This window comes from Nicotiana tomentosiformis, chromosome 7 (genome assembly GCF_000390325.3).
Source record: "Nicotiana tomentosiformis chromosome 7, ASM39032v3, whole genome shotgun sequence".
Lineage (NCBI taxonomy): Eukaryota > Viridiplantae > Streptophyta > Magnoliopsida > Solanales > Solanaceae > Nicotiana > Nicotiana tomentosiformis.
Genome location: NC_090818.1, coordinates 63,571,673 through 63,588,547, shown reverse-complemented (window position 1 = coordinate 63,588,547; position 16,875 = coordinate 63,571,673). Strand labels below are relative to the sequence as shown.

The window sequence follows — 16,875 nt, the reverse complement described above, 5'->3', positions numbered from 1 at the left end:
TTTTTTCTCATTTTTTGTTTTTGCGTTTCTTTTGAAATTTTTTGTTATGAGTGGATGTGCTTGCTTTTTTTAATTCAATTTGGAGATCTAAGTGGATTAAGAAGATAATTAAGTTGAATTAATAGTTTATCCAAATAAAAAGTTGTCCTGTTCCTTTTAAATTAAGTCTTCACAATTAATGGTCAAGTTGCACATTAATGAGTAATATTCCCGTTACAAAAGAAAGTTATAAATGACCCCTCGGAACAGACAATTGATTCTCTGTGTTTAAATTTTGAATTTGAATTGTGCCTTTCGTTTTTGTTTTGTTTTTGACTTCTTTTTAAAAAATTTTAAATAGCATCTGAATATAGTACTGTTATGGTTTTCCACGTGTGCAATTTATTTTATCTTCTTAAAAATTCATTGTCTTCCCTTTTTAAATGTACCATGTTATAAGAAAAATCAAATTATGGTGGATGTCTACTCTTCCTCCATGATCTTGTCAAATGCTTAATGACATATTCAATGACATATTTTTCTTCACTTTTCATGCTTATATAAAGGTCTTGTAATAGATAGAAAAATACACACAATTGAAGAAGAAAATCTCTTCATTCTCTCTATCTCCATTTCTTGTTCATGTTTTACTAAATTGCTTTTATTTCATAACAACATGTCTTGTTTATGTTTTACTAAGTTGCTTTTATTTTATAACACGTTATCAGCACGATTTGCTATTTTATCCACACTTCCTACAAGAGATAACAGAATTGTAGACTTAGCTTCGTTGAGGTCTTGACTTTTGTTAGTGTGTTATATAGAGTTCATCCTTCAATAGTTTTCATGTTTTGGGACTTTTCTTATACCACACTTATATGGCCATCAAACAGTAAGAATTGCCCTCTACGATCATTCTAAGCGTACAAACAAGGTATGCACATTTCTAATAAATAAGTCAGATGAGGTATGTACACCTAGTATAAATTATAATTATGGTTTATAATTAGTATGCTCCTTCTGTCATGTTCTCACCTTTAACTCCCGTTTTAGTTACTTGGTGATACATGATGGTGGAAAGATCAACATACCAAGTAATTTTTCTAGAATTAATACTTTCCAATTGGACAATATCAGTTGATTGACTAGCTATATTTACTACAAAAGCATGCTTGTGTTTTAAAACTAATTCATGAAAGTGTGTTAGGTTGTCGCTTACATGATGATATCCTCGTAATAATTTAAATGTTTTTTTTCTATAATTTTATATAGTTTAGATAAATTGATCCTCTCTAAAAGGTTTTGTTAAGTTAGGCACCTATTTAACATAAAAACTATAGCTTTTATTGTTTGGGTGGTTTCTCTGTAGAAAGTATTGGATTACTTTATTTTACCAAACTTATTAAACACAACGATCAAAATGCAACACATGTAATTTGGTTTCTATTTGAGCTAATGTCATCTCGCGGAATTGTTCATATGGTAATTAAATACATGTGCTTCACACTTATAATATGAGGTTGTATTTATTCTTTCACCAACTAATTTTATAGGTTTCTTTTAGTATAGCGAAATATTTGAGCATATCACATGTACGCAACACATTCATACTTTCATATCTTTGCATTAACTTTATGTACAGTGTTTAGTAAAAATATTTTTTTCAATTGTATCTAGTGAAATAAAGAACTGGAAAAGTATGTCTTTATTTGCTACATCTCTTATATGACAAAGATAATATTCCAACGTATATATATATATATATGTTCTGACCTTTTACATACTATGATAGATAATTATTAAGGTAATTTAGTAATAATATTTTTACCATAACATGATGTATTTCATTGAAAGCAAAATTGGCATATATCCTAACTAGCATTTTTGTTGCAGAGGAACTGTTTCAAGATTGAAATAGTTATATATGTCTTCTTGAAAGTTAATTTACGTATGCCTATAATTATGAAGTAATAATATTTTAAAGGCTCGAGTGCGAGTCCTAGTGAATTTTGGCCTATTATGCCAAAGATTGAGGGTAAGATGATGGGTTCAAGTCCCAACGCACTATGTTGATGAAAAGACGTTGGATTCAAGTTCCAACGCATTATGGCCTAACATGCCTTTATATGGGTAAGACATTGGGTTTGAGTCCTAATGCACCATATTGATAATAATAATAATAACTAAAGAAAAAATAATGTAATTTTCATGAAAAAGCATGAAGCTTGTCCCACTTGATTTGCTCCATTTTTGAAGTGAATGTGATAGCAGTGCATGATAAGTCTAAATAAAGTCAAGTGGTTGACCAATGAATGTGGGCGTGCGAAAGGCCAAAATAATAATAGTTATCACTATGGTAATTATAAAAAGGGAGAAATTCTTTGAAGAGAATATGACTTGTGATAAACATTGAGATTGCATACTCATTCCTGAAAGTGAATGTGAAAATATATATATATGATAAAGATTATATATATATATATATATATATATATATATATGATAAAGATTATGTATAATAATGTATTTGTGCATAGCTGGATAAATACTACAACTTACCTCTAAGGGAGGTTTGAGACAAAGAAAGATAATGAATATTATTGTGTAGTTACATGAATATATCATTGGTCGCATGTATGTGATGCGCAAAAAAATATATTTTCATGCCTTATGAAAGTTATTAAAAGCAAAATTAAAGCAAGAAATTATTTTGCTTGTGATGATTTTGAACATGACAATTATTATGATATGATTCTCTTTGTGAAAGAGACATCATTATATGGATGGTGTGACAAAAGATCTTGTAGTACAAAAGCAGTTAAGAGCTCTGAAAGAACTAATTTGTTACTACCCGGATGAATAAAATTGTTCATGACATTACTATTGTAGTAAGTCTCAAAAGAAATATTTTGATTTACAAATATATTAGCCAAAGTGGTTGGCATATTGAGACTATAAATGAAAAGAAGATTGAATATCTTTATATTACTATAATCATATCGGGTAAACATGAAAGGTTACCTGACTTTTCTTCTATTTGTACTACACAAGTATAAGCATGATGATGCAATCACAAGCCACAAGTAAACTAGAGGTTTACTGAAACAAATATTAGTTGGCATGGCCGGTTGACCATCTCGGTTCAATTATGATGCGAAAAAAAAATTAATTGAGAATTACATTGGCATATATTGAAGAAATATAAGATTCTTCAAGAATTCTCTAGTGTTGCTTATTTTCATGATATACCAGTTAAGGTTGGGATTGAATCCCTTGAGTTTTGGAACGAATAAAAGGTGATAAATATATGGGGCCAGTCACCTTCCATGTGGACCGTTTACTATTGTATGATTTTAATAGATGCATCTATTCTATGGTCACATGTGCATTTGTTATCAACTTGTAGTTTAGCTTTTGCAAGATTGATTGCTCAAATTATTAGAACACAGTTCCAGAATATAAATTATGATAATTTATCTTGATAATACTGGTTTAAATTCAAGTTGGTTTAGCAGAAATTGTATGCCTCCAATTAGATCTAAACCATTGGTTATGAGAACAAAATTGCCAAAATAAAAATTGGCATGTGATGTATTATTTAATATACAACATCACTTGTATGCATCTAGCAAAGTTATGATAAGTTCTTCGTATCACAATTGGTTCAGGGTCAGGAACTAAATAATTTCCATCTGGAAATATGAATGTGTTATATGATTTAATTGTTCCACCACAATGCACAAAGATGGATCCCTAAATAAGACTAGGGATATGTGTTGGTGATCCCAACAATAGGGGAAGAAAATGGACAGCCGAAAAAATAATGCATGTAATGAATTATTATGAGTACATCGAGATCCTAGTACGAGAAAATATGAACTTGAAGTTCAAGTGATAATTCATTTACAAAATATTGCCAGACGTATTTGCTGACCTAAAGCTAAATGTCATATTCAGCTGCTAATGTTCCAAATAAAATAAAGTTCATAATGCATAGAGTCCATGGCATGCATAAACCATAATAGACTAATCGGTTCCAAAGATAAAACTCCTTGAAGAAGGAGAGGAGCAAATGTTCAAGATGGTCATAATAAGGAGGCAATTGCTCTATAAGAGCACTACAACATAACACTTCATAAGACCTCATGAGAGAGGCTCAGGTACCTGAAAATAATAAGATAAAGAGATCTCAATAAGTTATGCCTTTATTGGGTAATAATAGAACCGATATAAAATGACCGTCGACGATATTGTTAATTTAATGTAGCGCTCAATATTATTTATATTGACGAGGATCTTGAGTTCAAATCTTTCATGAAATTTGGACAGATAAATAATTGGTCAAATGAAAAATACGCAATAAAAATTAATTTCACATGAAAAATATGAAGTTGGATGGATAGTCCCAACACTTGTAAGTATAAAGCCAGTGGAGGTATAAATATGTTCTTATGCGGAAAAAAAGGGTCTAGTCAATAGACATAAAGACGACTTGTGTCACAAGAAGATTTGTAAATATCCTGGCATTGACTATATAGAGACATGTTCTCCTGTGGTGGATGTTGCCATTTCAGGTTTTAATCTGGCAATACAAGAAAAACGTGATATGCGTATAATGAAAATCATTGAAGGATTTAAATTGTTCTGAAGCATATTAAGGTTTTCAAGAAATTTATTAAATTAAGCTTCAAAAATCCTTATACGGATTGAAACAATCAGGGCGCATGTGGTATAATCGCCTGAGTGAGTGCCTGTTGAAAGAAGGGTACAAGAATGATTCAATTTGTCCTTGTGTCTTTATAAAAAGATCTGGACCTAAATTTGTTATAATCACTGTGTATGTTGATGATTTAAATATCATTAAAACTCCTGAGGAGCTTCCTAAAGCAGTAGAACTTCCTAAAGTAGTAGACTATTTAAAAAAAGAATTTGAAATGAAAGATCTTGGAAAGATAAAATTTTGTCTTGGTCTACAAATTGAGTATATGAAAGATGAAATTTTTGTCCATCAATCAACATACACTAAAATGATTTTAAAGCGATTTTATATGGATAAAGCACATCCATTCCGACCTCATGAAAATAATGAAGAGCTTCTTGGTCCTGGCGTACCATATCTTAGTGCAATTGGTGCACTAATGTATCTTTCTAACATTACAAGGTCTGACATAACTTTTTCAGTTAATGTCTTAACAAGATATAGCTCTGATCCTACAAGGATACATTGGAATGGAATCAAACACATATTGCAGTATCTAAAAGGGACTACCGGTATGAGATTATTTTATGGCAATGATTGCAGTCCTGATCTTGTTGGTTATGCCGATGCTGGGTATTTATATGACCCATAAAAGGTTCGATCTCAAACAGGCTATGTGTTTACATATGGATGCACTGCCATATCTTGGCGATCGACTAAGCAATCAATCGTGGCTACTTCATCTAATCATGCTGAGATAATTACTATTCATGAAGCAAGTTGAGAATGTGTATGGTTGAGGTCTATAATACACCTTATTCGAGACAAATATGGTTTGAAGTGTAACAAACTACCCATAATTTTGTATGAAGACAATGCAGCATGCATAGCCCAGTTGAAGGGAGGATTCATAAAAGAGGATAGGACAAAGCACATTTCACCAAAGTTATTTTTCATACATGATCTTCAAAAGAATGGTGATATCAATGTGCAACAGATCCATTCAAGTGATAATATGGTTGATTTGTTCACCAAATCTCTACCGACGTCAACCTTCAAGAAACTAGTGTACAAGATTGGGATGTGAAGGCTCAAGGATGTGAATTGATGCTCTCATCAAGGGGAGTTAATACGCATTGTACTCTTTTTTTCTTACAAGGTTTTGTCCCACTGGATTTTCATTGCAAGGTTTTTAACGAGGCAACCAAAAAGCGTATTTCTAAACATGTGTACTCTTTTTCCTTCACTAGAATTTTTTTCCCATAGGGTTTTTTTCTAATAAGGTTTTAACGAGGCACATTATCTATGGACATCCAAGGGGAGTGTTATAAGAAAAATCAAATTATGGTGGATGTCTACTCTTCCTCCATGATCTTCTCAAATACTTAATGACATATTTCTATGCTTAATGACATATTCAATGACATATTTTTCTTCACTTTTCATGCCTATATAAAGGTCTTGTAATAGATAGAAAAATACACACAATTGAAGAAGAAAATCTCTTCCTTCTCTCTATCTCCATTTCTTGTTCATGTTTTACTAAATTGCTTTTATTTCATAACAACATGTCTTGTTCATGTTTTACTAAGTTGCTTTTATTTTATAACATACCAAAATTTGTCACCTTTTTAAAATGATTACTAGTTTTGCATATGGGTTGGTTTGGTTTCAATTTGACTTTTTTTAGTTAAAATCAAATTAAACCAATTATGGTCGGGTTTTCTTTTCCAACACCAAACCAAATCACAATCGTTTTTTTTTCTCGGTTTGACTCGAATTATCGGATTTGTGCGATTTATCGGTTTTCTTTGTACACCCTTACTTTTGCAGTTCAGCAATAAGTAAAGTATACTTTAGGGGTCATTTGATTCATTAACAGAGTTATGCCAAAATTGTAACACATTTTTTACTTTTTAATGTTTGGTTTTAAGTTAGAAAAAGGTTTGTTCGAAATATTATCTTTATTTTAAAGTTAGAAAAAATATATATAATCAAGGATTGTTTGATCTTTTAAGTGTTTTAAAATGCTAATTTGGGTATTAGAATTCCATGTTATTGCTTATATTGGAGACAAAAATCCAGTAAAATGCAGAATGAAACAGTCTGAAAAATTTTTAAAATCCCCGTAACCAAACGACTCAATAGTACATAAACTAATATTTTATACGTATAATAACAATAACAACAACTCAGTATAATCTCACTAGTGAGATTTAGGGAGGGTACTTTGTACGCAGACCTTACCCCTATCTTGGGGTAGAAAGTCTGTTTCCGATAGACCCTCCGCTCCCTCCCTTCAATAACTCTTCACCTTACTCTTGGGATGATTCGAACTCACAATCTCTTAGTTGGAAGTGAAGGACACTCACCACTAGAGCAACTCACTCTCGTCGGATTATAGTTTTATACATATAACACTAGAAAAAAAATAAGTACAAGACCAAAACGGGATTTGAGATTTTGATTGGATGAAACTTGTTGAAGTGCTCGCTCTAACAAAATGCAATAGGGGAGGCACGTGGAAGTACTCAAAATTCCACTTCTAGTGTATTTGCCAGAAGAGCACCTAATCGTTCAACACTTGCATTTGTTACTGGATCAAACCTTGTTATGAATAATCAAAAGGTCACTAAATTCCAACGTGTGTATAGTAGGATAAAATAATGTTGGTACTGCCTTTAAGTGGAAGCGTAAGACGTTCTAAGCATAATCTCAGGCAAACTGTTGACTGTAGCTTGGTAAGCCTTGGCCAGAAAAAGACCTGAGGAAAAACAGACAAAAAGTCCAGAATTTCCACATAAGCTCTTTGAGATTTCGAAAAGTTGTATGTTTAATTCAGAAACATGAAGCATTACTTTGTCAGAAACCAACTATTATTCCTTGATATTGTATACCGTCGAAGTCGAGCTCAATTTCGACTTGGTAGATTAGATTTGGAACATGGCGACCACGAATTGAAGACCGACCTCGAATCTTACCGAATTAGCACCCGAGGTCGGAAAAACTGTCTTCGTAGGAAAATTGAGTCAGGTGTTGCCTTAGCATCGAACGAGATCGAGGATAACTAATAAAAAACCGAAATACCCGCGACCGGACGGATATTACGACGAGAATCTCGGCACGTATCAACAAGAAACCGACAATCAGCAAATCAAGAGATTTTTTACCTTATATAGAATTGTACCTACTTTACTCCTCTACTATATAAAGAGGGTCTGATTATTTGTAAAGTATATTGTAACACGCATCCCAAAGCAATAAACTGTTATTTCTAGTCATTATTATCTCATCACTCTGTTCCGGCACCGATTTTGACTCGAGGGTGACCAACCTTCAAGGCCAAGATTGTTCAACCTGTGTGGTTTGCATTTACTTTTTTTTATATCATTAATTTCAATTTGAATCTGATTTCTCATTTTGTATCAAGTTAGATCACGTATCCTTAAAACCGCGTATAAATTCCATTGTTATCCGATTTTGAGGGTAAACAGTTTGGCGCCCACCGTAGGGCTGATAATAGTGGATATTGGATACAAATTACCATAACACACACTGTTTTACACTTGCCTTTTGAAGTGTCTTTGATTCCAGGCTAAAATACAAAAATGTCAAACTCTCAATCAGCACCTCTGCATGTTGACAACGAGTCCGGTCACTAAGGTGAAAATAACAACATAGCGCCCAGTAATAAGATACCACTTGCTGAGCTTGCTGGAATTCCGATCGCAGATCTGATTTACGCTAATTCGCATGTGGGTATCGATGCAAACTTGCCTACTGACCCCGAAAATAGCGTTCGTGATGGAGCCCGATCGGCAACTCGAAACACGCAAAACATTGAAGGAGACAGGATCAGTATACGAGTGATCTTCGAAATATTACAGACTCAACATATGGCGATAGCTCAGTTAAAGAACCAAAGTCATGCACCGAGCAGGGTTGAGCCCGATCCTCCCCGAGAAGTCACCCGCAGGGATGAACCGGTCATAGAAAGGTCGAACAAACACGAATCGGGGGCTAACCCCGAGATCATAAAAATGCTCGAGAAGTTTACAAAACGGATATAATCAGGGGAGAGGAAGATCGAGGCTAACGACAAAAAGGTGGAAACTTACAATTCCAGGGTAGACCAAATCCCAAGAGCACCTCCGATATTGAAGGGCCTGGATTCCAGGCAGAGCGCGGCTCCGAAGTCGATCCCCAAGAAGTTCTATATGCCCAAAATAACCAAGTATAACGCAACGACCGACCCAAACGAGCATGTAACCTCTTATACATGTGCTATCAAAGAGAACGACTTGGAGGATGATGAGATCGAGTCTGTTCTATTGAAAATATTTGGGGAGACCCTGTCGAAGGGAGCTATGATATGGTATCACAGTTTACCTCCTAATTCTATTGACTCATTTCCTATGCTTGCAGATTCTTTCGAAAAAGCACACGCAGATGCCATCAAGGTCGAGACTAGGAAATCAGACCTTTTCAAAGTCAAACAAAAGGATAACGATATGCTCCAAAAGTTCGTGTCTCGGTTTCAAATGGAACGAATAGATCTGCCGCTTGTCGCTGATGATTGGGTTGTTCAAGCTTTCACTCAGGGACTTAATATTCGAAGCTTGGTGGCTTCACAGCAGTTAAACAGAACTTAATAGAATACTCGGCTATTACATGGGCCGACGTGCATAACCGGTATCAATCAAAAATCAGAGTCGAAGATGATCAACTCGGGGCCCCTTCAGGGTCTATCTATCCTGTTAGAACCCTCGACAGAGTCAAAAGAGATATCAATCACGAACCGAGGCCAAACAGGGATCGGTATCAGCCGTATAATGGAGATCAAAGAAGCAGCGGGTCCGGGCGAAACTCCATGAGAAACGAAAGGAGAAATGACCGAGGTCAAAGCAGCCGGGGACTTATGACCAAAAATGGCTTCGACAGGTCCAAAGACGCACCGAGGCTATCGGAATATAACTTCAATGTTGATGCTGCCACCATTGTATCAGCTATCGGGCGCATCAAAGATACCAAATGGCCTGACCTCTACAGTCTGATCCAACCCAAAGGGATCCTAACCATATGTGCATATATCATGGCACTTACGGTCACAAAATGGAAGATTGTCGACAGTTGAGAGAGGAAGTGGCCCGTCTATTCAACAATGGGCACCTTCAGGAGTTCTTGAGAACCGAGCCAAGAATCATTTCAGGAACAGGGATTCTAACAAACAGGCAGAACAAGAAGAACCTCAACACGTCATTAATATGATCATCGGAGGGGTTTATATCCCACAGGGGCCGATGTTGAAACGCACCAAAGTATCCATCACTAGGGAGAAACGAACTTGAGACTACATACCGGAGGGAACTTTATCTTTCAACGACGAGGATGTGGAAGGGATCGTGCAGCCCTACAATGATGCACTGGTAATATCTATACTCGTAAATAAAATTCGGGTTAAACGAGTGTTAATTATTCTAGGTAGCTCAGCCAACATCAGTCGATCAATGGTCGTGGAGCAGATAGTCTACAAGACCAAATCGTGCTTGCAGTTCGAGTTCTGAACAGATTCAACATGGCATGTGAGACCACTAAGGGTAAAATAACATTACTCGTAAACACCGTTGGGACCATCTAGGAGACTAAATTTTATGTGATTGAAGGGGACATGAGGTATAACGCTTTATTCGGGAGGCCATGGATCCACAACATGAGGGAGGTGCCCTCGACACTACACCATGCACTAAAATTCCCAAAACCTAACGGAGTTAAAACAGTCTACAGAGAACAACCGGCTGTGAAGGAAATGTTCATGGTCGAGGAGGTGATACCGACATCTACAGTTTCAACATCGAAGGCCCCAAACCAGATGGTAAAAAATGGGTCCAAATAGCAATCACTAATACTATCTTCGACAGATTCAGACAAATAAAAGTAAGTCCAGGATGATGATTATGGGGCTCCTAGATCTTTTATAGCCCCCGATGATTCCGACGCCACTAAATCGACGGTCGAGGAGCTGGAACAAGTTATATTGCTAGAAAGCTTGCCCGATCAAAATGTATACCTGGGCACAGAGCTAAGCTCTGAGCTTTGGGAAAAACTTATTTAATTTCTTATAACTAACGAATATTGTTTCTCTTGGTCTTACCTCGGTATGACAGGAATCCTGCCGATGATAACCAGTCACAAGCTAATTCTGGACCCAAATTTCACCCGGTTAAACAGAAGAGGAAACCCCAGTCCGAGATCAAGCATGCTTTCATCAAGGATGAGGTATCTAAACTTATTAATATAGGGTCTATTTGAGAGTTTAAATACCTGAATTGGTTAGCAAACGTAGTGGTAGTCCCTAAAAAAGGGAATAAACTAAGAATGTGTATAGACTACAAAGATTTGAATAAAGCATACCCCAAAGACTCTTTTCCTTTGGCCAACATCGACCGTATGATCGATGCCACGACCGTCCACGAGATCCTCAATTTTCTCGATGCCTATTCCAGGTACAACCAAATACGGATGGACCCGGGTGATCAGGAAAAAACTTCCTTCATTACTAAATACGACACATACTGTTATAATGTAATGCCGTTTGGATTAAAAAATGTTGATGCTACTTACCAACGCCTAGTAAATCAGATGTTTGAGGAACAAATAGGATGGAAGTTTACATTGACGACATATTTGATAAGTCCCTGCAAGCAGAAGACCATTTAAAACATTTGCAGGAAACCTTCAGCATACTGAAGCAGTACAATATGAAGCTGAACCTAGAAAAATGTGTGTTTGGAGTTGGGTCGGGTAAGTTCCTCGGATTCATGGTATCCAATCGTGGAATCGAGATCAATCCCGATAAAATCAAAGCTATCAAAGATATCACGGTCGTGGACAATGTAAAGGTCATGCAAAGGTTAGCCGGGTGAATAGCCGCCCTGGGGCGATTTATTTCGAGGCCGTCTGACAAGAGACACCGATTCTTTGCACTATTGAAGAAGAAGAACAACTTCTCGTGTACCCCGGAATGCTAACGAACTTTGGAGGAACTCAAGAGATATTTATCGAGCCCGCTCCTGCTTTACACACCGAAGAAAGACGAACAACTATACTTGTACTTGGCGGTCTCAGAGATAGAGGTAAGTGGAGTCCTAGTTCGGGAAGAGCAAGGTACGCAATTTTCAATTTACTATGTTAGTAGGACCTTAGGTGAGGTCGAAACTAGGTACCCTCACCTTGAAAAACTAGCGCTCGCTTTGCTAAGCACCTCTAGGAAGATAAAACCGTACTTCCAATGTCACCCCAAAGGTGTCGTAATTACTTACCCGTTGAGGAACTTTATGCATAAGCCCGAACTCTCGGGCCGATTGACCAAATGAGCCATAGAAATAAGTGGGTACGATATTGAGTATCGACCTCAGACCGCCATTAAGTCTCAAAATTTGGTAGACTTTGTGGGCGACTTTACACCGGCCCTAATACCCGAGGTCGAAAGAGAGTTATTGGTTAATTCATGAGCTTCCTCTAGAATATGGACCCTCTTCACGGACGCCGCCTCAAACGCAAAAGGGTCCGGACTTGGCATCGTACTAAATCCACCAACAGGTAATATAATTAGACAATCTATTAAGATTGTGAAATTGACTAATAACGAGGCTGAATATGAGGCCATGATTGCAGGCCTTGAACTAGCCAAGAGCTTGGGGGTAGAGGTAATCAGAGCCAAGTGCAAATCCCTCCTTGTGGTAAACCAAGTCAATGGAACATTTGAGGTTGAATGCCAAAGACACGATCTGATGATCCATCGACCTGGGGAGCTGCTGCATTCGGTTTTGTCACCATGGTCGTTCATGAAGTTGGGAATGGACATCGTTGGCCCCCTTCCGTGGGTACCTGGTAAGGTTCAATTTATATTGTTTATGACTGACTATTTTTTAAGTGGGTGGAAGCCCAGGCGTATGAGAAGGTCAAGAAGAAGAAGGTCATCGATTTCATTTGGGACCAAATCATATGCCGATTCGGAATGCTGGTCGAGATTGTATGCGATAATGTGAAACAGTTCATCAGAAGCAAAGTAACCAAATTCCTTGAAGACCACTAGATCAAAAGGATCCTATCGACACCCTATCACCCTAGTGGGAATGGACAAGCTGAATCTACAAACAAAACCATACTTCAAGATCTTAAAAAATGGTTAACCGACGCTAAAGGAAGATGGAAGAAAATATTACCCGAAATCCTGTAGACATACCGTACAACCTCGAAGTCCAGTACCGAGGCTATCCCGTTTTCTTTGTTTTATCGTGCCGAAGCTTTGAGTACGAGCTAGATCTATTAGATAAAATGGGCGAAGCCGCCCTTGTCCGATTGGCCGCCCAAAAATAGCGGATCAAAAGGTATTACAATCGAAGGGCCAACCTTCGACATTTCAATACTGGGGACTTGGTACTAAGGAAGGTCACACTAAGAACCCAAAACTTGAACAAAGGAAAATTGGGGCCAAACTGGGAAGGACTGTACTAAATTGTCGAGATCACCGGAAAAGGATCCTACAAACTCGGAATAATGAACGACGAGCAACTACCGAACAACTAGAATATAACTCACTTGAAGCGATATTACTGCTAAGGTACGGCCCCGTTCTTTCTTTTATTTACATTTTAAACTAACGCTTACAGATAACCAACAAGGGATGATACGAGATTTTAGGTCTGAAAGTACGTGTTGCACTTTTTTTCCCTTGAACAGGTTTTGTCCCAAATGGGTTTTCCGGCAAGGTTTTTAATGAGGCAACCAGTAAATCGTGCTAACTTAAAGTTGAAGACCGACTACGAGCCGGTGATAATCACAACAGCATTCAAGGCCTCTCTTCTATCAACCCCGAATACTGGGGGCATTACCCTCGGATATCGATTTTAGCATGGAAAGAGATTTCAAGATTGAAGGGCCTCGATCGATAGAGTTCATTGTAAGGGACAAACGGTCAAATGAATTGTGCCCACGTAGACTGCTCGGACCCTGGGACAAATCATGTATACATGTGTAACTATTATGCGCAAAAATGAAAAGAAGTCACTTCCTTGCGCATAAACATCTTGTCCTTTAAAAGGTTTCTTACATTTCTCGAAGAATTTCCTACATATGATCCCATAAAGGTATCGAGCCCAAGGGCCACCTTAATATGAGTTCGAACAAACACTCTCACTCGGGGACTGCCGTCGAAAAACAAACTCAGACGGTCCGAGCCATCAGATCTCGGGGGCAAAAGCTTATTTGGCATTGCTTGAACTAAAGGGCTACGGTCGTGCCGGGATGACAAAACTAGAGGGCGCAAAGCTTATTTGACATTTTCCGAATTCAAAAATACTACGATTATATTTAAAAAAAGGCTCGGAGATGTTCAAGACCCGTAACAAAAATAAGGCCTTCAAAAAATCTTCATAACCGGTTCTATAGGCTACCCTCGGCAAACTATAAAGCTAAACTACTTTGGGGAAAAGTTTTCGGTAACACAGAATCCCCAAGTTGCCTTAAAACAAAATAATGTTAAAGGCAAGTTTTGTTCGACCCTTCGAACATAACCTAGCTATTTCAGGCTAAGGTATTTCGATCTTTGTGAATACAAATAAAAAGGCAAAGGAAAAATTCAAAAGTTGCGAAAGAGAAAAAGCCTTATATATATATATATATATATATATATATATCAAAAATTCTTTTTACAAAAGCTGAATAGCCCCGATACAATTTTTTTACAAAGGCCGAACGGCCTCAACAAAAAGGTGATAGAAAAAACAAAAGGCAAAAACGCCTAAAAAGATCCTAAATGTCCTAGTCTTCATCGGGGGCCATGTCATCTCCTACGAGGTCTTCGCCACCATCGGACTAACCCGAATCTTAAGACCCCTCGGAATCTTCCTCCTGAGGATAAGCCAGCTTCCTAGACTTGGCTTCGTATATCTTGGCATTCTCGATTTCAGCCAATAAATCAAAATTCTGAGCATGGACTCCCTCGAGGGCATCCCTTCGGGATTTCCATTTCGCGTTCTTCACCATATTTCTCTCTTGGTCCTGAGCCACCTCGGCATCGTCCTTGTGCCCAGCCATTCTATCATTGGCCTCAGCCCTGACCATGACAACCTCTGACTTGGCTGCCTCAAGATCCTTGGCCAGATTTTCTTGAACAGAGACAATCGAGTTCAGCTGAGACTGAAGCTCCTCGATCTTTTTGGCCTGTACCGAGGTTTTTTCCTTTGCAGCCTGAAGCTGGACCTCAACTGAAGCCAACTGTGCCCGGCCAGTCTCCTTCTCCGAGGCCAGGTGATCAGTATTTTTCTTCCATTCTTTGGCCTCAGCTTTGACCGTATCCACTTCCACCTAGAGCTGCTCGATCTGGTCAAATCTCTCTTGAACCTGCGGGTTCGGATCGTTAGCCACTGTGTCTGACTCATCATCACTAACTTCAAAAACTCTTCTTACTTGCTCGACCAGGTCGGCATGCTCCTTCTGAGCTGCTTCTAGCCCAGCCTGGAGTTTCTCACTAAGAAGTTTGTAAGTATCCCTCTTCTCAGTAAGCTCCCGAGTCTCGACCTCGTGATGTTTTAACTCCTCCCGATATCTGAGAAAAGTCTCGTGATGAAGCACCGAGGCCTGCAAGCACAAAACAAAATGTTACGGTTGTTTACGACAATATCTATGTACATAATAGAGGGGCATTCGAAGTTACCCGATTTAACGCATGTTGAGCTTCGTTTAACATGCAGGGCGCTTCCAGCTCGTTCATCTTGGCTTGATCCTCTTTGATCACCAGGCACCGAAGATAACTAGAAATCCCCATAGGGGCGGAGAGAACCCGGGCATCCTCCGGAATGGACATAATGATTGACCGCTTCCGGGTAGGATCTGCACTCGGAGCTGGGAATCAGTTTACTAATTTCGGACTTAAAGAAGATCCGCCAGCTCCAGGAGACGGTATTTTCTTTGGTACAAGTAAGTCACCCAACCCAGTGACGTACTCCGAGGTGGTAGAATCCAAGACATCGAAGAAGTGGTTAAAAGAATCTGCTTCTCCTTGGGGCCCCTCGCTGAGGTGACCTTTCAGCGCCTGAGCCTTATTTATCATAGAATCAGTAAATAAAGGCGACTTAAAGAGATCTATCACTCCGAGTGCGTCCTTTGGTACATTATCTTCTGCCCGAGAAGTACCAGCCACGGTCTCTTTGTTGACCTCCCCAGCTCGGGGCAAAACGACCTCGACCTTCCCTAGTTCGGAGGCCTCGACCACTGCCTCTTTATTGGCCCCCCTGGTTCGAGGCTGTTCGGTAACGCTTCTCATGCAGGTCACCATTTTAGAGTTTTCTTCTTCTTCTTCGGACTCATCCCTCAATCGGTAGAGGGAGTCCGATGGGAGTTCTCGGGCACTGGTACTTTCTTTGGATCTGCGCACCAGTCGCCTCTTCGGTTTCTTCTTTTCAGAGCTCAGGGAGCTCGGAGCTTTTCTTCTTTTCTTCTCTTTATCCTTCTTCAGAGTAGGGGGCTCGGTGAAAATGTCATCATCACCGGACAGAGGCCTCATTTCAACATCTTTTGGTAAACCTGCAAAAGGAAAGTAAAACAAGTTAGAAATCGACGGCGTGAAAGTAAGGTCGAATGTAACTTAAAGAAAAACTCTCACCATGAGAACATGCCTCCCATCGGCCCTTCGAAAACTCACACCATGAGCGCTCGAAGTAAGATCTCTGTGTTGCGATACCCTCGACCCACTCCTTGAGTCGAGGAACTGCATTCAACATCCGAGCAACAGCTGCACCATCATAAAATATCGATGATAAGGGAGGAAAAGGAAAAGCGATAAAAGAAATCTTAAAGGCAAGGTTATACTTACATTTCATGTTCTATTTCTCAGGAAATGGCATATCCTCGGCAGGGATTAAATCCGAGGTCTTCACTCGAACAAATCGACCCAACCAGTATCGATCTCGATCCTCGTCGATACTTGAGAATGGGGCCTTACTGGACCGACGTGCACGCTTGATTAATCCCCCTCGATAGAGTCAGGGACTATACAAACACATAAGGTGGTCGATGGTAAAGGGACACCCCTCGAGTTTGCTCACGAAGAAGCGAAGGAGAATTACAATCCTCCAAAACGAAGGATGAATCTGCTCGAGAGTCACCTCATACCTTTTGCAAAAGGCTATAATAAC

The 16,875-nt window shown here is 38.5% G+C and overlaps 1 protein-coding gene across 1 annotated transcript; it reads right to left on the bottom strand.

The window, feature by feature from the left end:
• Nucleotides 1-14,566: 14,566 nt before the first annotated feature.
• LOC138895685 (interactor of constitutive active ROPs 3-like) lies at nucleotides 14,567-15,506 on the bottom strand. The gene is made up of 3 exons (XM_070180403.1): nucleotides 15,396-15,506; nucleotides 15,083-15,319; nucleotides 14,567-14,974 (listed from the first exon to the last, which is right to left on the bottom strand). The coding sequence occupies exons 1-3, from the start codon at nucleotides 15,504-15,506 to the stop codon at nucleotides 14,567-14,569; spliced, it is 756 nt and encodes a 251-aa protein (XP_070036504.1).
• Nucleotides 15,507-16,875: the final 1,369 nt, after the last annotated feature.